The sequence below is a fragment of the Anneissia japonica genome, unplaced genomic scaffold (genome assembly GCF_011630105.1).
Source record: "Anneissia japonica isolate Jap-2015-1 unplaced genomic scaffold, ASM1163010v1 scaffold2994_len2133135_cov197, whole genome shotgun sequence".
Taxonomy (NCBI): Eukaryota; Metazoa; Echinodermata; class Crinoidea; order Comatulida; family Comatulidae; genus Anneissia; species Anneissia japonica.
Genome location: NW_022728550.1, coordinates 1,775,323 through 1,803,115, shown reverse-complemented (window position 1 = coordinate 1,803,115; position 27,793 = coordinate 1,775,323). Strand labels below are relative to the sequence as shown.

At 34.1% G+C, this 27,793-nt stretch overlaps 1 protein-coding gene across 1 annotated transcript; it reads right to left on the bottom strand.

The window, feature by feature from the left end:
- Positions 1 to 432: 432 nt before the first annotated feature.
- On the bottom strand, positions 433 to 25,493 carry LOC117114290 (thioredoxin reductase 1, cytoplasmic-like). Its single transcript, XM_033257912.1, has 14 exons — positions 25,280 to 25,493; positions 17,413 to 17,485; positions 14,099 to 14,167; positions 11,120 to 11,170; positions 9,129 to 9,271; positions 8,256 to 8,371; positions 6,010 to 6,235; positions 5,443 to 5,529; positions 4,879 to 4,955; positions 3,800 to 3,953; positions 3,145 to 3,252; positions 2,432 to 2,527; positions 1,114 to 1,248; positions 433 to 642 (listed from the first exon to the last, which is right to left on the bottom strand). Exons 1-14 carry the CDS (start codon positions 25,460 to 25,462, stop codon positions 580 to 582), a joined length of 1,581 nt encoding a protein of 526 aa, XP_033113803.1. The 5' UTR covers positions 25,463 to 25,493; the 3' UTR covers positions 433 to 579.
- Positions 25,494 to 27,793: the final 2,300 nt, after the last annotated feature.

Sequence of the window (27,793 nt, the reverse complement as noted above, 5' to 3'; positions counted from 1 at the left end):
AGGCCTCTTTTACGCAGAGGAAATCAAACTTGAAAATTTAGGTCTATGTTCGGTGAAAGATTCGCTAACATAATTCCATTGTTGCCTTTACACCACCCCTAGATCTGTCTCTGTTAATAGAATATGGCCATAGGTTGGGGGATGCATACATACTAAATATGAATAGGGATATATATTTTTTTTTATGTGACCATGCCTTTGATTTCAATTTTAATGTAGTTTTAATATTTTTTTAACATTTTGAATGTTCATATCTGATTTTGTAATTGCCTACCTCTCTATTATCTACATTTAACCTTCCTGTATCAAATAGTTTGTCTCCTTTATTTCCAAAAATATATTCTTATGTCTTATTGATGAAGTACTTGACTATATATACTGTCTCTTATACACATCTAGATGTGTATAAGAGACAGACCCCGCTGTAGTTACCCAGCTACGACTTTTAAACAAGAACATGTCAAGATCCTCATATACTGCATCTATTGTGTCCATTAGCGATGTTATGCTTGGAAAATTGAACTTGATGTCTCGTTTAGTTAACTAGTTGTAGAGGGCATTCAACAGCAGGGTCTAACCTCAGCATCCTTTTGCCATAATATCTCCACCCGAGTTTTTGGTAACTGATAGTGTTGTAAAAAGCTGGAAGAAAAAAAACGTTTTTCACTTTTCTTTCATTTCATTAACAAAACAAATTTTAAAATAGAGCAGCCACTCCACATATATATTCGCCCTGTGCCTAATACCAACAATATGCAGGCTGTGTATGATAGGCAATACTGCAGAATACCCTCAAGAAAATAATGGAATCGCCCATTGTATTCAGGTACAGTATATTCTTGAGTGCTACCTGAATACACGGGGTGATTTTATTCTATTATTTTACCCTTGAGTAAATTAAATTTTTGTGATCTTCACATTTGACCTTTTTTCCAGAAAATTGAATGGCGTCCTTTGAATATTATGTACCATTCCACTAAATTTTATGATAATCCTTTCATTAGTTTATGCGTAATCTTGCTGACAAAAAGACAGACAACAGTAAATAGATAACCTCCTTTGCAGAGGTAATTAATGGATTTTTTAATTTAAAAAAAAAAAAAATCAAATTACCTCAGAAACAGTTGGATGGATTCCAATAGTTGCATCAAAATGTTGTTTGGTTGCCCCACACTTCATGGCAACTGCATACCCTTGTGTCACCTCCCCAGCATTTGGCCCAAGAATATGAAGTCCAACAACTCTCTCCTAAAAAAAGAAAACCAGATGCTTTGGTTAGTGTGACTTCTGTACATGCATTTACATTAGATCTCTGTTATATGGAGTAAATAGACCTTTCTGAAGTGTCAATCAAACTTAGCTGACCAATCAGAACAGGTGCAGGAATATGCGCATTTAACAAGCACACGTCGTCCCACAAATGCATTTGTTTGCGCATGTGGAACCTTAACAACAAGCGGGGCTTAGCCGAAAGTTCCATTATCAAAATGGGTCATAATTGTTAACCGAGACACATAGCCTGCTGTCCCTCAGGTTGATATCCTGGGGCCGATGTGGGGGGAGGGGATGGATGCGGGGAAGAGGAGGGATGCGGGGGAGGGGTGCAATTGTGCGGTCACATCCACCCAATTGTATTAAGAAAAACAATTGTTGTGTTGTATTGCTGATACATTATTTTATATCATTGAAAATATAGTACCAGTAAGATTTTTAAAAGTATGAGCGTGCAATTTCCAGGCACCTTGAAGTCCATGCTCACGCACCCCCTACTGCCAAATCCTGCATCCGCCCCAGATATCCAATCAAGGTCGCACTGGGGCAGGTGGCATGGTGGTGTATAGCGCCCTGAAAGTTTCAGGGTTTTAGCCACCTGGATCTCTACCTAAATGAATTCATGTTTCATTTGAAATGTATAGCCATGCATTACACCTACACTTGGCCAACATAATTAGACCAAGGCCTCTTTTACGCAGAGGAAATCAAACTTGAAAATTTAGGTCTATGTTCGGTGAAAGATTCGCTAACATAATTCCATTGTTGCCTTTACACCACCCCTAGATCTGTCTCTGTTAATAGAATATGGCCATAGGTTGGGGGATGCATACATACTAAATATGAATAGGGATATATATTTTTTTTTATGTGACCATGCCTTTGATTTCAATTTTAATGTAGTTTTAATATTTTTTTAACATTTTGAATGTTCATATCTGATTTTGTAATTGCCTACCTCTCTATTATCTACATTTAACCTTCCTGTATCAAATAGTTTGTCTCCTTTATTTCCAAAAATATATTCTTATGTCTTATTGATGAAGTACTTGACTATATATATTAGTTCCGCATTCTCAATTTTTGCACCCCCACCCCCAGGCCATTTCGCACCCCCACCCAGACCAAATCCAGCCTACGCCACTGTAGATTTACAAACCTTGTCTGCTTTGTTACAGATAAGCTTTGCATAGCAATCAGACGCATCCCTTCCAGCAACAGTGTATTCCAATGGCATATAGTTTGTGTGGTAGACCTGACAAAAGAACAAAGTACTGTATATATAATTTACCAGTAGTACATCATATTCTGCAATGTACATAAACATGTTAATGATAGACTTGAAATAGTATTCCTTAATACAGTGGAAATTGTAACAACATGTTATTGTATCTAGTGGTTAATATATGAAACTTGCCTTGATTATCCCCCTCCCACACAGTGAAGATCTCATTAATTAGCTTATAATAATATTATTATTATTATTATATTTTTAGCTTATTATTGCATTATTTTGATAATAGGTCAAGGGAATTGACATCATCAAAATAGCCAAGCCAAAAAGAGGCAAATTTATTTTATTTAAAATTAAAGTACCAAGGAGTGAAAATCAAAATCATGTCTGCTACAACGCATGACCGCAATGCTCAAGCTTCAAAATATGACTAACTAAGCTCAAAACATATAAAATTGTAAATTGAGGGCGCCATTGAAATGCTTAGGCATAACTTGATTGGCCGGATCTATGGCAGCCGTCTTGTTGAGTACACACACGAAGCTCTGCATATTTAGAACATCAAGCGCATTGGATTTAGCGCTTTAGTATTCTTATTATATCTCTATGATATATGCTCAAAGTTGTGGGTTACACACTTCAATATTATCTTCACCATACTGCTTGATGGCATCTTCTTCTGCAAGCCCACAGCATCCATATTCAAGTGGGGTAAAGACAGTTGTTGGCACATTTACGTAATCACACTGAAAAATTAACAAAATTTAACATAAATTAAGACAAGAAAAAATACAGATACATACACATGGGCCATATTACGTAGGGTCATATTGCACATAAGACCAACAGGTTTAAAATGTATTGTCCTATGAAAAATACTAAAATATCCAAATATGCCCTTGTTCAAACATTCATTTTTTCTTTATTTAGCCTTTCATAAAAAGTACAATACAATTGATAGGTACATACAGTAAAATAAAACAAAAAATAACCAAAACAGAAATTACAGGAAAACTTTAAAATGTGTATGTTACTGCAAAATGAGCATGTCAACTTCAAAAATATTTGTTTATGATTTGTTTTCATTTTCTGGGGACAATACATCTTGAAACATCTGAAAGAGTGTGCGTTATATATAATGCATTTCAGGCTCCAGCTGAAATATGAGGGCAAAATGGAACTGAATCTGGGACCGAAGAACCTAAAAGGATCTCTATAGTTCAGCGCACACACGGACGCAACCACCAGTTTAGTTGAACAAGCTAAGCTGCTCTCTTGGTATGATTAACTTACTTGTACATCACTCCCTGCAAACATCCTTCGTGCTAGAAGTATTCCAGCCTCAATGGCGACTGGAGTCAGTTCTGGTTTGCCTTCCAGAATATCGCCAATAGCATAGATATTTGGGATATTAGTCTGTTCACCATTGGCAATGACCTGGCCATTCCTAAACAGAAAATGTTGGCATTAATATCTACAGATGTCAATAAAAATAAATAGTCATTTCTTAATTTTCAATTAAACTTTCTATTTTTGAAACTTAAATATTCATAATAATTCATGAGTGAGGAGACAAAGGAAGGTAAAGTGTCTGGGGGGGGGGGAATAGGGCGAGGGATGCTAGCCTCGGAATTCAAATTTAAGCCTGAAGAATTCTGCTTCCCACATGGGAGACAATGGTTAAGGGTGCCAACCTCAAGTGAATAGGCCTACAATAAACCAACTATGCTAAACATGTGAAAGAAAGACAGACAAAAATGTTTAAGTCAAGTAAGTTTGAGAATTATATAAGCCTATAATGAATTCAGAGTTACAGTTTATTGCAAGCCTTAAAAACCTGTCTTTCAAATTATATTTGGGCTGGCTTTGGTCTTTATTTACTCATTCCATTTTAAAATTTTGAATTGATTACCATTCATTTAAATTGGTCTATAGACGAGACCTTTCTTTATACCTTGTTTCGCAATCATGGGAGGGTTGAAAAAATAAAGGAGAAATTTAAAATAAAATGGGTTTGGTGAATGTAAACGGTATAGTAATGGGATGGTTAAATTTATATAATTAGAAAAAGAAATTGGCAATTCTTATTTTTGGAGATAAAGTAGCGGCAAGTGTAATGAAAATAAATAAAAGCTTTTATTTTTTTTTTTAAAGTTCCATCTTTTGTGGTGACAGGTGCACTTATCAGCCAAAAATTCTATTTTTATTTGAAATCATCATTTTTGGCAGGTTTGCTAAAGAAGGTATTTAAAAAGTCTCCGTTTAACTCAAAAATGCATGATCGGTTGATTTCAGTTGGGGTGGTTCTTGGAGGAAGTTCAATACCAATAACAATGAATAAGCACTGTTAATAGTTTCATGTACAGACTTACTTCTGGTTAAGCATGACGCCAACTTTGTCCAAGCCAATACCTGTTGTACAAGCATCGCGTCCTATAGCCATCAAAACCTTGATGTAAAAAAGCCAAAGAATGAATGAGGATGTGAATTAATGACATAAAATGAGTTGAATGTTAGTGACTCCAGCAACATGTAGGCGCAGAAAATATTCAAAAACCTAAGTCTCTATTGTCCCGAAGCATTTATAGAACTATTTTGGCCATCAGTCGTATATGAGTAAGAAACAGCTTATGTTATTTTGAAACATTATATATTCTACTAAAACATATGAATTTACAACTTTCTAAATGTTGAACAATAACCAATTTGAAATAGAAATATTCACAATTCCGACGACAAAGCAACACGTGGAATTATAAAAACCACCTCCAATTAAAGCCTACTTTTTTGGCCCAAATGAATGTTTATCTTTTATATTTTATAAAAATAATTTCTCTAATTCAAAATCATAAAAATCCCAGTCCCAAAAGTGGTCTTTAATTGGAGATAGACCTGTATTCGTACACAAAATAATTCAACAATATTTGTCAACCTACCGTATTCACGTCAAGATGTTTTTCGGCACCATCTTCATTGTAAAATACTCGCAGTGAGGGCGGTGTTCCTTCCTTGAGACGCTCAATCTAATACATTAAAAAAAATCATTATAAACACAAAAATATCTTGACGTTTCAAATAGCCTGGTCTATTTTACTCAGGGAATGTGGCATTTCAAATAGATTGCTCTATTCATCTTCCGGAATTTTGCACTATTGCTTTGCTATGAGCGAAGGTTCTTCTGGTGGGGAACTGAGCAGTACGCTAGGAGACAATCCCATATTCTGTTTATAATAATGTAACTGCGTTCTTTAAGGTATGCATGGGCCATACATTGCACATCAGGTCACTGGCTTAAAGGTCTCATCAGAAAGAAGGTGCGCTACCATAACATGTATATCAGCCCACCACCTGAAACACAAGGAGAGGAATTGAACTGGGGACCAAAGTGTCTCCACAGTTCAGCACAGAGTAGACACACAGTGGCTACTACTAAAAATAGCTGACTGAGCTGGGCTACTCTTTGTGTTATTACTACACAGAAAAATTAAACACAACAGGCTCACCCTTGTTGGCACGGTCTTCTTAATAAACTTGACAGAATGCTTCTCCATATGTAGGCCAATACGCTCAGCAATTTCTTGGTCAAATCCTCGTAATAATATTGACCGGACCATCACTGTTACGTCTAGGCCCATACCCGCTAAAAAGCCAGCACACTCCAGCGATACATATGAGGCACCGACACAAAGGGTCTTGCCTGGACAGTAGGGAAGCGAGAACAGGTCATCGCTGCAATGAAATATCAACATATTTATTTTCCAGGTACTTTAGCTACGTAATAATCTTTTGTAGACTGCTAGGCTTGGTAAATTGTATTTGTTCCGGAATATTTTATTAACACTTGCTTATCATTTATAAAATTACTTCTATCTTTAAAATTAATAACTTCTTCAAAATTTAAGAAATATAAGAATAATTCTAGCAGTCATTCTAACTAAAATATGTGGCAAAGACAAGCCAAACCAGTCCATACAGGTTTAAGGAGTAAAATTAAAGCTATAAAATTCTAAAAGAATCATTCGAATCCAACATTTCGTTATAAAGTTACAGGAGTTTGAACATACAGCTTTTTTAAGAACAATAATTGAGAAATCAGATTTCATGATTTCGGGCATTTCTCGGGTAGAAACCAACACCAAATCGTTTTGTTTTAACATTGAAAATTGGAAAAATAACAGCATAGCATGATATATAGATATATAAAGGTTAGTTTAGTGCAATAAAATAGATTTCAAAAAAGCTTTTTTGGCCATTACCTCTGAAACAAATTTTGCGACGACTGACCTGTTTGGCTTGTCTTTGCCACATATAGAGTGCATACCTCCGCCCTGTGCTTTTGTACAGAACAATACACAGGCCGTGTATGGGTGTTTCCATTATTTTCGTTTAAGCTCGAAAGTATAATTTCAAGGGTGGAAAAAATGTAAATATCTTTAATTTCTAAAAGTTAATCTTCTCTTTCTTAGATTGTTATGTACCATTCCACTGAATGTTCATCCATTCCCTACTCTGTGTTATCTTGCTAACAAGCTAACAGATAGAAAGACAACCTCTTTGGCAGAGGTAATAAAACCACCTTTGTATACCTCCATGTGGGCCACCGATCACATCTAGGTGCCATAAGCTAGGCGAAACTATGGCAGAAATCTATTCCTTGTCCGAGAAGATTTAGTGGTACCTCAATACGGGATGTGATGCGGCAAAAACGTTTACGTTGGTTTGGTCATGCAGATAGGAGACATGAAGACAACCGGATGAGTAGGGTCCAACATCTTGTGGATAATGGTAACAGTGGACATGGTAGACCCTGCAAAACCTGGGCTCACGTAATTAGATATCATCTTCGTGCAAAGGGATTGAAAAAAGCGCATGCACAAGATCGTGCAGAATGGAAAGCTGCCACTACAAGTAAGTCTAACCTATGCTTGCATGGAATAATAATAGACTCTAAATTGATGATGATGATGATGACGACATCAGCTTGATTTTCTAGACTAGGTTTCGAGACCAGGATATAAAATTCTGAAAGTTGCACTCAAACCAATCACTCGACTACAGTGAAAATAAATTATTTGATGTAACAGAGTACTGCTATAGCCCAGGTTTTGCAGCTGGAATTTCAATAATGTTTTTGTAAAAAATAATCCTATTCCTTAAGAAGGGTGGTTGGCTTTTAGCTTAGAAGACCTCAACTGATCTTTAAATTATACTTGGATAGTACATTCAATGTCAGTACATATAATGAGTTTTCCAAATAAAAGACTATCTCGTTGGTTATGACATTGATCCTATCCTACAAAATGGCTTTGCACCTAGCCTATCTGCTTAAAATTGGCTTTAAATTGGTTACCCACGTATAGTTGTCAACTCCAAACTGTGGGCTTAAACTTGGAACAAAAATTAACACTGGGATTTTAATTCAATTGTGAGAAAAATCCCTAGATTCTTTAACAAGATGAACCTAGGAAATTGGGATTTGAGGATGGGCACTTCAACCATCAAACCATAAGTGCCACTCTAAAGCCTGGTTTCCATAACAATAGCTACATGCTGTCGCCGACTCCTTTAGCAACGCTGATTGGTCAGTTGAGTAAGGAGCATTTCCGATTGCGCCGGGGATAGCTACGCAGTGCAAGAATTGTTAGCGACTGTGTAGCGGTTGTATGGAAACAAGCTTAATATGATGTTCGCAGCAGCAGGATGGCAACATAAACAATAATGGTAATAACTTATCATCCCTTTCCCTCACCTTGTAATTGAAAACTCTTTGGCTCCAGGAATGTCTGGGTACCTAGGTCTCATGCCAGTTGCAATGATAAATTTATCTGACGTGATAGTTGTCTCCTTCCCCCTTCTATTTACACACTGTTGGAAAGAAAATCAAACAGATAATATAAATACTGTATGTAATAAAAATACAACAATATCAATAATGATAACAATCAATAATAATTTACCGCAGAACATTTATCAGAATGCTTATATACAATTTGTGGTGGTCTTGTGGTTCATCTCCACTTAGAGGGTGTGACCACCTTCAGCAAAATTATCCATTTGTAGGAAAAATTAAAATATTTAGTTTTTGATGTTTTTAAATTCTGCATGAATTCTTTAAAGCAGTGTTTATTTGATGGAAATTAGTTGAGTAATTCCAAAGTTATGAATATTTATTTCATCAGCCATGTAGGTTTTGAGAAAACAGCTTCCAAAGATTCCAAAATCAATAGTTTATTATCAAGCTTTGTATTTTAAAAATAACTTTAATATATTTTTCAGTTTAGATTTAGTAACTGATATTCCACAGATATGTTCTTCAATATATTTTCCTTCATAAAATGCAAAAAATATGACATTTTTTCTAAATTCTGATTCTCAAAGGTTTTGCATGCTTGTGGGAAATTGGAAATTGTAACAAACGGAGGATTTTGCTAGAGCGGTCACATAGTTTTGTAATAAAAGATTGAAGATATTTGAAAATATGGTATCGAAATAAAGGGGTCTTGGAAGTAGAGGGGTCTCCAAAAAGAGTGCACTGTATATCATTTTACTTTAGCATGTATAGCAGATAACTATGAACTATACATTTCACCAACTACCAATTACATCCTTCTATTCACAGTACCTTGATGGTGTGTGGGTCGACAAATTCAGCATACGCGTTTTGGTAGGCAACCGACTTGTCACGCAACGCTACACGATAACCCCAATTCAGGGAACCTATGTGGTCTTGCACACCTTTTCGTAATGTCTCCCATTTATGCGAAACTGCAAAAAAAATAGATCAGTTATTTAATCTGGCTGCTTGGGTGTTGTTTATGAATATTTTTAATACCACGTTCAGAATTTTCTGATTACATATAAAGTTTTCATTAACTAATAGATGATAGTTGGGGCAACGGCTCACGGCTTTTCCATGTTTTAATCTACATTATAGTCTCATTATGCACACAGGTAAATATTGCGCATTCTTAGACTTTATTATTATACAATATAATATATATATATATAATAAATTTTATTTTTAAATTGCACATAAATAAATAGTTCACTATTATACTAACTACACCCCTCCACAACTTTTAAGATTCTTATTTTCATAAGGATTTACCCTGGGGAAATGTGAAATAATTTAAAAAAAAAAAAAACCTCTAGGGCCATGTGCAGTGTTTTCGAATACTAGGTGCACACTTATTTCCCAACTTGTGCATATTATTATGTACAGTACATACATTATTCATTTTTTTCTACATGAATTTTGATTTACGATCAAATTAGCTTGCCATATGGATGTATTTCAATGATGATATAAATCTTTTTTTTTTTTGCTTTCAAGATTATTTCCTGATATATATTATTTATTAGAGCTACTAGAGAAGATGTATATTATAATAGAAGCCACTATTAAAATACAAAATTACCATTAGCAAACAAATAAAATGCATTGAAAGGGAATATATACAATCAAGTATATTTAATATAGAGGAGACTAGAGAAGATGTATTATTATTATAGAAGCCATTATTAAAATACGAAATTACCATTAGCAAACAAATAAAATGTATTGAAACAGAATATATACAATCAAGTATATTTATTATAGAAGCCACTATTAAAATACAAAATTACCATTATTAGCAAACAAAAAAAAAATGCATTGAAACAGAATATATACAATTAAATAGATTCTAGCTTTCTAAATACAATATTGCATAAATAAACATCAGACCTGTAAGAAAACCTCCAACCATAAAAATTGTCTTGATGAAATATGCCTCCAGTTGAATGTTACACGTACACTATGTAACCGAACAGTGGTAGTCGGCAGTGAGCAAAGCTTTTATTATTAAAAATGCCTCTGACTGCCTGTTACATGGTTTTTCCATTTTTCCAGCCCCGGTAATAACAGCGGAAATCATGATCACAGCTCAGGCCCATAGCCGGGGGTTGTCATGGTTCAGGCAAAATGTTCTTTTTCAGCAAAACCCCTGTGACAGCGAAAACCTTAATTCTCCACACACACAAACTCATGCTTTAAGAGGGGTAAATTTCTGATACACCAGAGTACACGTAAAATAATATTTTTTCTTAGCCCCCTTCTAAAATGATGTCTACACCTCTCAAATCTTAATTGGTTTTTTATTAGCATTATTTGGCTTAGAAAGAAAAAAAAACGCTCTTTTTTTAGGGGTCTTAGGTGGGTTCCCGGACCCCATGCCCAGAACATTTTTCGAAAGAAACTACATACTTGCCAGCTGAGTACACAGTAGAAAGAAAATGTGTAGTCTTATCCTCGCATGGCAATAAATATCAAATATTATCAACCTCACTGTCTAACAAGACAAAATTCTCACTGAAATTTACATGGAAACATACAGATAATGCTGATTTGGATGCTTGCAAAACTGTTTGCTCAGCTCAATTTGCTTGTGTGGTTGGCTATATATTATTCAATAACGTTAAGTGCTAATAAAACCTGAATAAATTTGTGAATGTTAGGCACTAAATGGATAACCCTTCTTTGATTCACTGATTTACAGCCAATTATTTATAAAGACTTCTTTACATTAAAATATAAAACAAATTGTTTTACCAACATACTGTATCCATACTTACCTTCCTCCGAAAACTCCCAACCATAATGTCTAGCATCTCTTATTGACTGACCTGTGATAAATATAATTTACTTTTTAATTAATTTTTTTACATATTTTGAAATTTAGCAGCAATATAAGATGAACTCGGTAGGGGCTGCTGAAAATAGACAAAAATTTGAAACTGTCGTCTGAAGATGGCCTATCCAAATAATCCCCACCGATCATTAAACTAATTGCAAAACAACATTATACTATAATGCAAAAATCAATATCATCAAATACTAAAATGGTCGCTGTGCTTTTATTATCTCGACAAGTAATGCATTATGGTACATCAAGATATCGGATTTGTTATCAACGGCATCTGGCTGTCCGTGTTCAATCGGACTTAAACCAAAACAACCCATTTCCCGCTACACTGGAAACTATACCATTGTCTTGGCTTTTTTTTTTTTGTTTTTTTTTTTTGTTTAATAAAACCTGAATAAATTTGTGAATGTTAGGCACTAAATGGATAACCCTTCTTTGATTCACTGATTTACAGCCAATTATTTATAAAGACTTCTTTACATTAAAATATAAAACAAATTGTTTTACCAACATACTGTATCCGTACTTACCTTCCTCCGAAAACTCCCAACCATAATGTCTAGCATCTCTTATTGACTGACCTGTGATAAATATAATTTACTTTTTAATTAATTTTTTTACATATTTTGAAATTTAGCAGCAATATAAGATGAACTCGGTAGGGGCTGCTGAAAATAGACAAAAATTTGAAACTGTCGTCTGAAGATGGCCTATCCAAATAATCCCCACCGATCATTAAACTAATTGCAAAACAACATTATACTGTAATGCAAAAATCAATATCATCAAATACTAAAATGGTCGCTGTGCTTTTATTATCTCGACAAGTAATGCATTATGGTACATCAAGATATCGGATTTGTTATCAGCGGCATCTGGCTGTCCGTGTTCAATCGGACTTAAACCAAAACAACCCATTTCCCGCTACACTGGAAACTATACCATTGTCTTGGCTTTTTTGTTTTTTTTGTTTTTTTGTTTTTTGTTTTTTTTTTTCGTTTAGTTTTCGACAGAATCAGAAATGTTTCACTATCCAATCACATCAGTATTTTCCTGTTTGGACTTTCAGTAGATAATTTTCTCCTGAAGCAAATCGAGACATTCTCAACAAAACAACATTTCTTTCCACAACTATCTACACGCTGTACCACAAGCATTTAATATATAATGTACAGTAAAACGTCCATTTTACATATTGCCGATTTTACAAATGGTCTTTGCCCCTGATGACATCATCATTGACCAATTATTACCATAAAAAAAAGTTCGATTGCACACGTTTTACAAAGTGATAAAGTATATTTTTCTTAATAAAATCAATTTGTTGTATTTATTAATAGTTCGATCTTTTCTTCTATTTCTGAGAACAACGAACTACCAACACAAGTGTCGTCAGATTGAGTGTATTAACATCGTGAATGCTAGATATGATTGCGAAATGCATGTAAACAACACAATTCGGCAATCTAACAACTAGAAAGAACACAATAGAAAGGGCCATAAAACATACAGATGTTTGAATAAGTTATAAGTTAAAATAATATTTTGTTAAGTGGAAGAGTGCCAGCGATTAAAATAATTTCGTATTTATCGACAGTAAATTCAGCTAGGCTCTAGCGCGGTAGACCACGCTGCTGCACTGTTAGCTGATGCTAGGCATGGCTGCCGTCAGGCTATCGGCATTCAATGGCACGGGATAGCTAGACCTAGGTATAGGAAACTGACACCCGATCTAATTTTTTCATTTACGAACACCCCTTGGTATCAAGGGGTACGTAAAATGAACGTTTTACTGTATTATGTTCAAGTTTATATGTAGGGCTTATGTACACATATCACGTGTGAATGTAAATTAATGTATAAAGAATTTATTTATTTAATTATTTATTTATTTCAATAATCTTTATTGAGGGTGGTTCATCCAGAAGAAGCAGATCATTACAGACTCTTAATACACACAGAATCTTTATTATTAAATAAAGTATAAAGAATACCCTACAAAAATATGGTAAAAATAAAACAACTGTATAAATACGATATGCTGTTTGTGTTAGAATTGTACAAAAAGAAAATAAATTTCAATTGCAACAACTAGAATGAGGTATTAGCACATTCGCTGCCAAGTTTTTTCACAATAAATCAAATTAAAGTTATATATACTTTCTATTTTTTTTTAATTTTAATCAATTAAATAAAGTTTGTATTTCTTATTTTTTTATTTTAATCAAACAATTATAAAGTTTTAAATTTTCTATTTTTTATTTTAATCAATCAAATGAAGTTATACTCTTTCTATTTTTTTATTTTTATCAATTGAACGAAGTTTCATATTTTCAATTTTTTTATTTTAATCAATTAAATTAAGTTTTATATTTTTTAATATCAAGATAATTAGCAGTAACATAAGTACATTATAATAAAAAAAAAAATAAAAAATATAAAATGTTTATATTTTTAAATTTATTTTTAATTTTTTAAATTTGTTTTAGGCTTAAGGCCAAGGATGGCAAATAGTGCACTTAATCACTTTCCTATACTTTAATATTGATCGAACCCTGGGACCTAGGATTGGAAGGCATGTATCTTAACCGCCAAGCTATTGGAGCCCACTCGTTTTAATGTAGATATTACATTGTGATATTGTCTATGAAAACGATTTAGTAAACTTTTTCAAAGGTCAATGTAAATATATATTGCTCATTGAGATATAAATAAAAATGAGACAGACAGACAGACAGACAGACAGACAGACAGACAGACAGACAGACAGATAGATAGATAGATAGAAATCTTTCTTTATTCTGGATACTTTTATAAAACATTAAATTAAGAAACAAAAGCAAGATTGGTAAACACAAGTAAAATTTGAGAAAAAATGAATAAGCAAAACCTGAAAGGTAGATTTTACCTAGAATTGCTGCCTGGTGCATCAACTTCTTTGGTATACACCCAACGTTCACACATGTTCCTCCCAGACCTGTTGATCAACAAGAAATATTTCAAATGTCAGTTTTTAGTTGAGTTGATAACAAATTTATGGCGGTATAGTATTACGTGTAGCACTTCTTGCGCTTATAATGGAATGTTGTAGCGCATCCGCAACTCACTGGGTTGAATGTTTCAAATATTATGAATTGACTAATTTGTTAATATCCCAACAAATAGACATTTTACACCATCAGTGGAATGTCTTTAGAATATGTTATGGGGTCTGCTTTATGTACCAATCATTATAAATTAAGGGGTCTGCCGTGGAACTCATTAGAGTAAGGATCGAGTTTGCCAGGCACTTATACTAAGGAGTTTGCCTTTTGACATTACAGTAAGTTAAGGGGTCTGCCTTGGCACACATTATAGTGGGTTAGGGAGTCTGCATATGTCACTCAATGCAGACCGTTAAGAGGTTGTCTTGGCATTTATTACAGTAATTAAGGGGTCTACTTTAGCACTTGATGGCATGAACATTATAAATGACTCATCTATTAATACCATTCATAAATTTAATAAAAAGAAAACACTTGAACTTTGTAAGCTTGAAAATGATTGGTAATATTTAATAGATTACAAATATCATCAGCAAATTAGCAACAGCATAATAAAACGCCACACTTTACAACTGATGGCATCTAAACATGGTAGGGTTGGCAGACATCAAATTATACAGAAAGATATAAAAAAGAATATTTTTCAATTTATGATATTTATATCAGTGCGAAAATGTGACATCATTATTTTTGAATAATGATAATATTAACAAAAACCTGAGCCATGAAACTTATAATTCTAAACAACTTTATGTGCTTATTTCAGGCATGCAGTCTGTAAAGGACACATAGTTTTAATTAGTAAGATATTATGCCCCAAAAATGGGCAAAGTGCAAGAATTGCGCAATAAAACTGTTACTATTGATTTCAAATGAGCATATTATCAGTGTACTGTCTAGAGCCATGAAACTTTTCATTTTATGGTAACGTTTTGTTAGACACAGTGTTTAATTAGTAAGATATTTTGTCCCATAAATGACACAAGTGAAAGAATTGCACAATGACATTGTGTTACTATCGATTTCAAAAGGGCATAATATTAACAGTGTAGCTGTCTAGATATAGCTATGAAACCTTACATTCTAAGAGAACATTTTGTGCTGGTTTCATTTAACCGTCTGTTAAAGGAATGTGGTGTTTAATTAGTAAGATATTATTATGCCAACAAAATGACCCGAATGCAAAAATTGCGCAATAACACTGTGTGAATATATTTGATATATTTCAAATGAGCATAACGTTAACAGTGTACTGTTTACAACCATGAAACCTTTTATTCTGGGACAAATTTGTATGCTTATTTTATTCACGCAGTCTGTTGTGGGACACAGGCTTTAGTTAGTAAGATATTGTTTCCCCAAAAAATGACGCAAGTGCAAGAATTGTATAATAACGCTGTGTGTGACATTTACCGATTTCAAAAATGAGCACAATAATTAATAGTATACTGCCTTGAACCATGGAATTTTTACTTCTAGGACAACTTTTTCTGCCTATTTCATTCATGCAGTCTGTTAAAGGACAGAGTGTAGAATTAGTAAAATATTGAAGTCTTCCCCCCCCCCCACCACCAAAGAGACTCGAGCTCTTGTGCAAGATTTGTGAAAAGAACACTGTTATTTCACAATTTCTTGAGGGCCCATACCTAAACTAATTAGACATTGCATCCCTTATCAGGCTGCATGACTGAAATACGGTAAGCACAAAAGGTTATCCTAGAATTAAAGGTTTCATGGCTATAGAAAGTACACTGATAATAATTTTTATGCTTATTTTAATGTCACAATTCGTAGAATCTAGAAAGGTATTAATGGAATTAAGACATAGTGCTAAAGATCTTAACCCAGAGTTCGTACACTCTAAACCAAGTAAAATTCCAGGACATTTCCAGGCGATTCAAGAACAAAGTTTTTCAAGGACTTTATGTCGTTGTTGGATATTTCTGTAAAGTTATAATTGCTGATTTTTTAATATAGAGTATGCCCTTAATGACATAACCTACATCGTGAAAGTTTTTTCACTTTCCTTTTCATTTTAAATGCAAGATTATCCACTCATTATAATAATAATAATACCAAAAGTGATCAAATTTCCAGGACATTCAAGGAAAATTACAATTTTCCAGGACTTTCCTTTACTGGAAAATGCACCTTTGTTTTCTCAGGTTTTTCAAGGAATTCAAGGTTAAGTACGAACCCTGGTAACCTATGAAAAAACATGTTTCACATCCTGGAGTTTATATCATTTTTTTCTGCGGTGACTGGACTGGAGTCATAATTTTACTTTTTTGTTTGTGTATTTTTATTTTTTTTATTTTTCCCCCTTTTTAATCTTATAATTTTTAATTAAATTTTTTCCATGATTAAGTCTCATTTTTAATTTCCTCTGTTTTTCTTCCTAAGTATTATAAATTTTTATTATATATTATATCTTCAATTTTAAATTGCCGTTTCTATGAGGATAGATTAACTAGTTTGTGAGCTACAGAGATATTAATTGCTTTTGTTAATCCTTGCCTCCTTAGATTTTTTTTTTTTTTAGTTTTACTTTACTGTATGTGCAAATGTGATATTTATAAAAGGCTAAATAAAGAATGAATGAATGAATAATAAAATAACCTCATACATTAAATTATTAAAAAAAACCATGTACCAAATAATGAAAGCAGTTTGGCACAGTGGAAATTGTTTGGTTTCTCAACCTCAAGGTCGGGGTTTTTAATCCTATCTACGATGTGCATTTTGCTAAGTGTCCTAATTTATCTACATTGCTTCAGTCAACCCAGCTGTATCAATGGGTACCACCAGCAAATTGCTGGGCCTAACCTGCGGTAGACTAGTATCCCACACAGTGGGAGCATCACAATCTCATCCGCTTCACGCTACCTGAAACTGGAGATTAACCTCCAGGCATAAGCCGGGAACTCTCTGTGCCCGACGGCTGTCGTGGTTCCATGAAGAACGCAAAACCACGATGTGCGCACGACGAGTCGCTTTGAATGATGATCATTCACACTGCCACGTACAATCAGCTGACGATGTGGTCATCTAGCGCACACAGGGAGCACAGTTGGATCCATCGTACGACGGTCGTATAAGTACGATCGTAGTACGACGCAGAGTGTCCGCCTTTATGAGCCCCGTTGCTAACAAGTATTTATTTAATATGAATACTAACCCCAGGTTGTTCCCACTGGTGTTGGCTTCACGAAGTCGCAGACTGCTACTTTTTTTCCAAAGGAAGCCGCTTCCTATAAAGATAAAAAATACATTTCAGATATTAAAGATTTTCGCTAAATTTGTAATAAAAATTTCCGAGAACCTGGCAACTACCGCTAGGGGAACAACCAGAGGGCTAGGTATTTTGTTCTATGTTGTTACCAGTAGGATTTATCTGTATCAATTGGATAAACATTTAACATAACACAAGGTTTCTACAGTATTAGGAATATTAAACCATTTTGAGATGACATAACAAATGTTTCAACCTTTATGTACCGTGTTTTCAAGTACGTCTTTTCAGGGCCACCATAATGTAAAAAGAGATTTATGTTAGCAATAACTGTAACAATAAACAAACCATACAAAGAATTTGCATTCAACAACCACATTGATCTGTCTAATAAACACGCTGTTATAATCTAAAACCATGTGAACTGAGCTAGATGAACAAAGCTATTGTCGGTGCACAAAATAATTCCTTTCGTACTTAACTTCGTGTGAAAAACTTGTGCACATGATTTTTTGCACGCCCAGACACAACACCCAGCTGTGTTTAGAATAGCCATGAAGAATTTACAGTCAAAAAGTGGCTATTTACGGTGAAACAGCTCATGTCAATCGTATTTTTTCTTTTAATCCAACTGTTGAAATTTGGATTAGAATTGTTATAAACAGAGAGCCCACGCACTGACTGCCATAAGATACAGTTAATATGCTAACCTGTATTTTCATATGTAAAACAATGACAAATTTACTCTTGTTCTTTTAATTTTTCCACCTTATTTTCATCAGTAGGTAACTGTAATCTTAAGTTAATTTTTTTTTTCTATAATTATTCTATTTTTGTATTTCCTGGATACATTTTGTATTAGTGCCACTGTATCAAAAGTGGATCCAATAAATTTAATTGAATCAATCATTGTCAATTACCAGTGCTAGATGACATTGCTTGAGCAAAGTAATCTCTTTGAGCTTTTATAATTTCTTGTTTGCAGTATTATCATCTGCCAAAAAATTTTACGTATTTACCCCTATCTTAGTCTGTCTGTATTTGTGTGCATAGGCTCAAGGGAAAAACCATGCGTTTTAAATTGTACAGTACCTCTGTTAAAGTTTAATTTTAAAAAATAGACAGTTTAAATGCCTTCTAAACAGAGTTGCTCTTTGTGTTCAATCTGTACCTCCCCCAAATAACGGTTTCTGTCCCAACATCCAAATTTTTTACCAAAGAAGGAGCAGACCCAGGATGAATAGGAATAAAAATTGGTAATCAAGCACCATTGGTCTGAGGTTAAGGTGGGGAATGTTACTCTCTATTTGGTTTTATCCCTCCAAAATCCAAATTATATTCTCTTTATTAAATCTAAAATTGTTTAAGAGGAAGAATACCCCTTTCTATTATCATATTATATTGTGCGCAGTGGCGGCTGTAGGATATATTTTCCTGACAGGTTCAATGAGGTAACTTAATCCCCCTTCCCCCTCCCCGCTGGTGTTGCCACTGATTGTGTGTGGGGAAACCTGATAGCCACCCAACTAGACTTGACACTGATGAAAGAGATATAAAACTGTAGCTCTGTGGCGTGACGGATTCAAATTACCAACGTAAATCGGAATTAAAGCTTCAAAAGGCACCTACAGTGGACAACTGTATTAATGGTTTCCTGTACTTTTGATTAATATAATGAGTCAATTTACAATTAACTTTTAATATTCATTTTTATTAACTTATTCAAAATCATATAATTTACTCTTAACTTTCAAGCTTCGAAATTTGTGATTGAGATGAGGCAAAAATTATGTTAATTTTTCTTTTATTCATACTGCAATCGCAAACACACGTTGGGCAGATTGCACGTACATCTGTGAAGACTACAGCATAGAAACTCTGTACAGAGATTTAATATATCAGTTGAACTTGCCTAAGTCGAATCCAAAACGACATTGAAAAATTGTTGGACTTAGATAAAATTTGACTCACAGAAAGTTAAATAATGGATTTGGCATGTAAAATAAGATCGACTTAGAAATTATTCGACAATAGGCAAATTTAACTTTAAAACTATAATAATTAAATTTATAATTAATTTTATCATGATTACAAGAATCAGTTTTTGAATAATGGTTAACATGCTGTAATGTAGTGCAAACGTCTTCAGTATGAAATATTATTGCATGGTCCTCTAAAATGCTATGCTTTCTATACTCTTGAACCTACAGTGCATCTATCAATTTATTGTTTAATATCGGCACAATAAAGATTAAAGTACGTAGGCAGCTTCGTCTGTTCAAACAAAATGGCCATTAATCTTGTCCTGTTTGTCAGGTCTATTTATGTCATGACAATGAATAACATTCTAATTGGTTCGATGAAGGATACTTGTCGTATTATTGGTAAAGACATTGACGATATACTGTATTGCCACTTGCATAATTTTAATAAATTAATTATTTAAATAGCATTTACATTTTGGTCATTTAAGGCCTTTTCTCTAGTAATTGGGATGTGGAATCAACCGAAGAACCTCTGTAGTAGTCCATTCCTGGAGCTTCTAGGGATGCACGTCATCCACTCCATCACTATATCATCATTCAGCGAAGTGGTAGGCTGAGACCTTCGACTGTCCACACCAATCAGTATTCCTGTTAATTTATTCATGCTAAGATAAATCTATAATATTACACATTTTATATTTGTCTGAATATTTTTAACTTTACACTGTTTTTACAAGTTGTATGCAAGCATTCAGTTTCCCTCGTTGAAGGTTGAATAAAGTTTTACTTCAATGACTTTCTTCTTTTTTTCTTATCTTTATTTCCTCCAATAGCAAATGCCAATAACAGGATGATTTAAAGACAAACATACAAAGAGTACTCTACGTACAAAGTAACATTTGCTTTTGGCTAAGAACAAAGAATCCTGTATAGAGTTCTGTTGTATGTTGTTACGACACGATACCGTGTGATACTACAGTGACCGAAAAAAAAAAAACAAGATATCATGTGAAACTACAGTGACCAAAAAAATTTAAAAAAATCCACTGTCTCCACCAACAAACCATTGATCCCAATTTCTAACGTAATTATTAAGATGTTGTATCTTAATTTTTCTTTGTAAATTTTAATTGATTATTAAGTATGTGTTCGATAACTAATATAATGCGAGCATTTGTGTTTTTAGTACATTTTGATGGTAAATTATTAGGTTTTAAAATGCATTCCAGAAAGCCTATTCTAAAACATTAAGATTATGAAGTCATTCAGGCGTAACAACCGCTTTACGAACATACTCTATTAGCATTGACAGGAACCCACGGAATTGGAAGGTTTCATTTAAACGCCAGGTTACAGCCTTCACCTACACCATGCAAGTTCTGCACTAAACAAATTTCATTCTAAACACTGTAATTCACATTCTTATTTTGAGCTGGACGTATTGATAAAAATGTCTTGACCAACAGAAATCTGCCCAACAGCTGACTTGACCACTTGATTGAAAGCCATACTGCTATGATACCATACACTTCCACATTAAAGCATAGTAGTAACCACTGAAACCACTTAGCACTATAAAAGACTATCTATTAGAACTTACTGTATACATAGGAATAGATGACTAAGCAAAAAACACTACTGTACATGACTAAGGGCTTGTCGCACATACTTTGTTAATCTATACTTGGATAATAAAGCTGGCAGGATTGAAGGCTCAAGTCCAATAAAAAAATAAATCAGAAATAAGATTTTAATACTTAGGCCTATTTGAAATTGAATTGATTGAACTGAATACTTAAGGCATTTTACTAGCATTTTAAAGATCATGACATTTAAAAAAAAAAAAAAATCTGCCTATTATGTATGCTATATTTTAATTCTACTGCTCAAGGGCCACGACAGCTCGAAATCAGTGTCCTTTCCCAACAACCTAGGCCAGGTAAATTAACAACTCAAAATGCAGGGCCATAAATTGACTATCTGATATGCTTTTTATACAAGATTGGCTATAATAAATAGCACTATTTATCTGTACCAAAAAAATTCCTGCTTATTAATCTTGAGTACAGGGGATCAACTCCTTGAATGTGCATTTTTTTGTGTCCATCGCAGGCTGATCCAGAAAGAATTGTAGGTAGGCATGCAAAGCACTGAGTTTGGGGAGAGTGTGGGTTGTTGAAGAATTCTCTGGAAATGCTTGCCCTAGACACTGGTCCAGTCTTTTCTTTTCTTCATTTTTTAACATTTTAATTATTTATTCTTTTTTTTTTTTGGGGGGTTTACTTTATTCCTGTCTCTTATACACATCTAGATGTGTATAAGAGACAGCCCCCCAACTGCCCTCCTGGTTCATCCCCTGTCCTTGGGCAAGGCACTACGGTTCTCGCTCTCCACCCAGGAGTCAAAGTGGGTACCTACAACATTATAGAATTCTCCCTGGGAAGCTGAGTTGTGTTCCATGTGTTTGATCTTGAATGGGGGTAATGGGTAATAATGTGAAGCCTCGTTGTCATAAGCACTATAAAAAGAACAATTTATCATTAATAGTATTATATTTACTTGTTATTTTCAATCTCAACATGTACTGTACAGTAAAGCATGAATTTATGAAAATAAAGTATTTTGAAATGTTGACAGGATGTTGGATTTGAACATTTATTGCGCTTTATTATGCACGAGTCTCAAAGCGCTTAATGTGTGGACTAGTTTGTACAGATACTTGTTACGTGTTACTTGTATAGCGCCTTTCTTTTCAGTTACAAAGCGCTGTAATCAACTCTCCACAATAAGTCAAAAACATCCCTCATGAATAAAGCTTGCATAGAACCAAACCCATGAAAAGTGAGCTATTAACAAATGCAATAAAGCAATAGAGAATTAAGAAAACAAACAAAACAATAAACAAATACAATCGAGGAAGGTGAGAGAACTATTGACAAAGGTGTGTTTTAGATGGCCTTTGAACTGCTTAAAGCGAATCAAAATAACTTGTTCCTTCCATAAATGGTCTCTACGTGCCTGAGCTACCTGAAACACCAGTAATGGCTATTCTCACCTCTACACTACCACCACTAAAAAAAGCCTTGATTCATTCAAATCCATTTAACGCATAAACTATGATAATTATGATATATCATCCCATATTATACAAATTAACATTTTGCCAAGACAAAAAAAAGGGCCATAAATATAAATAGCAAATTAAGATAAATTTGAGACATAAACCACAATCGCATTTCGAGATTATACTGCCTTAAGCATTTCTACATTCAGTACGTTGTAAATAAATGACTGACAATAAATAATGATTTTCTGATTATGTAAAAATATATAGCACTTCGGGAAAAACCGAGCTCTAAATCTATGGCTAATTTTAGATTTCATTTGGATCGATTTTAGTACCTATTCTTGATCAAAAATTCAATAACCTGGACAACACTTAAGAGATATTATTGCAACAAATTTCCTCCAGTCTGTGCGATGCATTGTCTCTGTGACACGTTATTGCTCTTTTTTTCGTGCAGGATATCGTTCCTGTGACTTGTTGGCATTGCTCTCTTGAATGCAATGGTCAATTTATAATATTCCTGCTGCTACTTTGCTTAAATGCCAACATTTTCTTATCAACAATTCTAATCTTTTCACTGTTGTTTTTTATTTCATTCTTTTTCAAATATGTGCTTGCCAATACAAGACCGAAATCTAGGGTGAAGAGAGGCATTTCCGAGCCAAAAAGCCGGCTAAAGTCTTGGTCACACCTCAAATAAAAGCCACGGTGGGGTTCATAGGATGGCTCAAAACTATGCTTTTTAGACCATCTGACGACCTTGTCACGATATCAGACTATGGGAGATCCATGCTTGTCCGATGGGGGGGGGGGGGGATGAGGATATTACATCTCAAGAACCACCGCTGCCACTAGCAAATTACTAACAAATTTAGTCTCTTCTGTATGTACGAGGCTTAGAAATCGTAAACCTTTTTTTTTAAATCATGAGAAAAATTTCTGTGAGTCCAAGGATTTGCATCCAAAGCTCTGAGATTGGAAGGCATATATCTTAACCATCAAACCACAAACAGCTCTACTCTGATTTGCCCTGTCATCAGGAAATGCAAGGCACTTCTGCACATGCTCTGTGGTTGACATGATTAATCCATGCTCATCACTCAGAGAAAATTGCAGTGGATCATGCTGTTCTGAGGACTTGATTAGCAATGAAAGGGATCTTGGCCTGTAGACCTTCTGTTTACTTTATTCCTGTTTAATAATCAATAGACCTCTACGCAGGTAATGGCAAACCTTGAACAGGAAAAGGTATGTCGATCTAAAACATGATTTGAAATCAATACTATATGCATCTGAGTGGGATGTGAAGTATGAAACACTGCCTGGCATTAAGTAAAAGAAAGGATATTAAAGGTTGGCATAGCAACCAGAAACAAAAAACCCATCAAACTTAAGAGCAATTTCTATATTATGTTTCCTCCTTGACTAGGATATACTTCAAAAAATATCATCCCTGGGTTGGTGCTTTGAATTAAGCAAGTTAATTGAAAGTAAACCAAACACTCAATTATTATTCTCTTCTTGGACCAAGTAACTACATGTAACTAACTACAGAATAGATCACAAAGATAAAATATCAAAATGAAGAAACAAGACTAGAAAATGGTTAGACTTGAATAGTAACACAAATCATATAGGAATGGATCACGCAACCATGGTTTTCGAAAAAAAAAATTTTGAACTACAACTCCATGCATAATCATAACCAACCAAATAGGTACTGTATTGTTGTTAATACATTTTCAACATACCTTTTATGTTGGAAAACAATGTATTGTAATGTTAAATAAAAAAAAAAATTAAAAAAATAAGTTTGAAATAAACTTGCTCATTTTGCAACAACATACAAACTATTAACTTGTGCATAGAAATTATTGAATTTAAAAAATGTGTACCCTGATTTTTAAACCAACAAATTATAATAAAAATAATAAAACACTTCCAGTGACTGGAAGTTTTTCTATCATTTTTCGCTGTAAACTGATGTGTAGACATTTTTTAAAAACACTAATTTCTATGTTCAAATTGATAACTTTTATGTTACTTCAAAATGGGCAAGTTAATTTAAAAAAATATTTTTATGATTTTTTTATTATTTAGCATGGGACAATACATCTCTTGAACAGAAAATATAATGCCGTTAATAAATTATACTTTAATTCATTACTTTATAAATTTATATCTTGCCAGTTATACAGTAATTATATAAATTTGTTTAACTACTGTAAATTTGGTTAAACTATTTTGTTAATTGTATCATGTCAAAGTTTAAGTGGGGTGAGTCGAATACAGTAGCTTTAGTTTGTTAAGATGCTTTGTCCTCTAACCCCCGAGTTCTGGGTTCAATTCCTGCCACATGAGGACTTTTCTCACAACTAAAAAAAAAATCCACTCCAGGCCTCAAATTAAAGAGACTTAACTTATAAAGCATCATTCAGTCCTGCAAGTGGCGTGTGTACTTGCTTTTGAATGTGAATGAAATAAATAACAGTTAGTTGGTAGTCCTGTGTGATGTGATCATGTGATATTTCCAATTAGATAATCACAAGACAAGGTACATTACATGCTTTCATTTACAATAGATAAAAGGATGAAGGAACATGAAATGTGAGACTGTCAAGTCAATAATAAAAATAAATAACAATTAAACAATCTTTAATTAATAAAAAATCTTTAATTAAACAAAAATTAATATTTATTCAAAATTTAAAAAATGATAATCAACAGAAATACATTTTTGCTAAATTAATCAATAACTCACCTTAGAAGCCGCTAGGCCCCCTGAACCCCCACCGATGACAACTAGATCATAGGTGTAGTCTGCGGTCGGAGGGCTTATTAGTGACATCAGTCTGTTTTCAGATTGGGCTTTAAATGTATCGTCAGCACCGCCCAGATGTGTCCCGCCTATAAATACATTCGGGACAGTGCGCTGTCCAGTCATGTCCAGCAACTTCTCTTGGATTTGTTTGCCATTTTCTGGGAAAAAAAAATATTAAAATGTATAAATTTCACTGAACAAAACAGGGGCGGCACCAGGAATTCCCGGCGAGGGGTCCAGCTCCCAGACAAGGGGTCCAAGCTCCATGACAAGTTGTACACCCTTCCCCGTGGGAGAAAATTGTGTTGATTATGGTATTTTTTATCGCGATAGTGTACAATGCCTCACACATACGGTAGCACTCCTTGCACTAAACAGTTTTTAATCCCTAAAATTTGACAGCTTAGTAAGGCATAGGCCTACCTAAATTGCATTTTCGGCAGTCGAGATTTCATTTTCCACAACGACCTTGCTAGAAATTCCCCGACAGGAGGCCAAGCATGGGGTCCAGGTCACCGACGGGGTGTCCTTCACACCCCTGGTCCCCCCACTAGCGCCGCCCCTGGAACAAAAACCCAAGAAAGGACAGATATCTCTAATGCAAATAATGTAACAGTAATTATGCTATGCATAATGTAGTAATTGTGTCTGCTTTTAATGTACAGTAAGTGTTCTTTATGTATAATACTGTAAGGTCATTGTGATGACAGTGAAAGCCACAATATAGAGATAACCTTAAGTGCTTTTGAGATACGGCACTTGTTATTACGGTTGCACCCTTTAGGCTGTGGCATATGGGGAAAAAAAAACAGCTTGGCAGTCAGACTAATATCAACATTTCTATAGGTTGCAACCATAACAACGTACATTACAGTGCCCGAAACGTTTTCTAAATAATAATTCTTTTTTTGTCCTCATTCTAATCAAAAAGCGGAAATTTGGGTTGAACCCCCTCCCCGGGGGCCTGCAGCAGCCACAGTACAGCATCACCCAACCTAACTACAAACATATAATGGACAAACACTAATCTAAACCCGCGTAACTCTCAATATTTCTGTTCTTTGAGGAGCCAAGTGATCAGACTTCAATTAAAACCTGAGGCTAGCCGAGTCTGAACTAAATAAATAGCTAATGGAAAAAAACGAAATTATAATTTTCTTTTTCCCCCATCCTTCTCTGGCATGACAAGGCAAAAAAAAAAACTAATTTGACATATAGATTATACAAAATTTATGAGTGAAGCATTTTCTATTAATAACCCTGATGTCACTCAAAGATCAAATTACAGTGTGTTAGGAACACCTGATTGATTTACTTAGCGAACGTCCTCTGTTTACAGCGATTGTTTGCATCACAAACATAAATCAATTTCATAGAAAAACACATCTTATCAAATTACATAAAAAAATTAATAACCTATTTCTTAGTTAATATACTGTAGCAGATATGATGCGATTTAATTCCGTTAAAAGATGAAGGGATGCACACCCAACAAAGGTGAAGATGAGCCAATAATTATTTTCTGTAATTAGTTAAACATTTTAAATTAGCCAATCAATCGTAGAATGTGACCTTTTTTTGACATGTGTTAGAATGGTTATTTGAGCAAAAGAGTTCTTTATTGGTCACAAACTAGTCCATCCAAGCAGTTTCGAGGATCACAATTTGCACTGCTTGTACTGTTTCTAAATTGAATATTTGTACACCGTAGCCTTCAGCTACAGTAAAATATGGGCGTTGGTTCGAACGGCTCACTCACAAATGGTTCCAGTGGTGAAACAATTCTAATTTTTCTCGGATAAGGACTTTAAAGTGTATAGGACCAGAGTACGTATTTGGCTTGTGTGCACTTAAACAACCCAGTACATCCGTCGAGAAGTCTAGGGGGTTACCCGGTTTTACCCTGACGAACAGGTCCATTCAGTCCCCTGTTGTTTAATGGATATGCCACGAAGGATAGTGATTACGATCGCTGATTGGCATATCCTTGGCGCTCATTAAATGAAATGAATTTAAATATTTAAATTTCAAGTATTTGTATAATCATTTCTTAAGTTTTTATATATCCTTACATAATTGATGTTGTCTTTCCATATTGTTGATATGGAATTAACATTTTTAATTGATCTGCATTGTCTGTATTGTAATTATTTGGAATTATTTTATAATTAGTTGGTTAGGTAATTATAATATTTTTTTGACTGAATTTTCAAATTTTTAATTATTTTAATAATGTAATAATATTAAGTATATTTTTGTAGTTTTTCCATGTAATATTTTTGTAATTTTTCATTGTATAATTTTCCATATTTTATATTGTATTTATCATCTTTTTATATAAAGGGCTAAACAGAAATCTGCAAATACGCTATATAAATAATTATTATTATTTGTGTGTAGAAAGATCTTTCACCTGCCCTATGGAGGTAATATTTTATACACTGTATTATTAAC

What these genes read in the sequence shown, in the direction of transcription:
- LOC117114290 (XM_033257912.1), bottom strand. Translation starts at nt 25,462, where the DNA reads ATGACTGGACAGCGCACTGTCCCGAATGTATTTATAGGCGGGACACAT. An exon ending in TTGGGAGTTTTCGGAGGAAG is followed by an intron (nt 9,272 to 11,119) that starts GTAAGTATGGAT and finishes TTTTTTTTGCAG; the next exon opens with TTTCGCATAAATGGGAGACA. An exon ending in TCTGTAACAAAGCAGACAAG is followed by an intron (nt 1,249 to 2,431) that starts GTTTGTAAATCT and finishes TTCTTTTTTTAG; the next exon opens with GAGAGAGTTGTTGGACTTCA.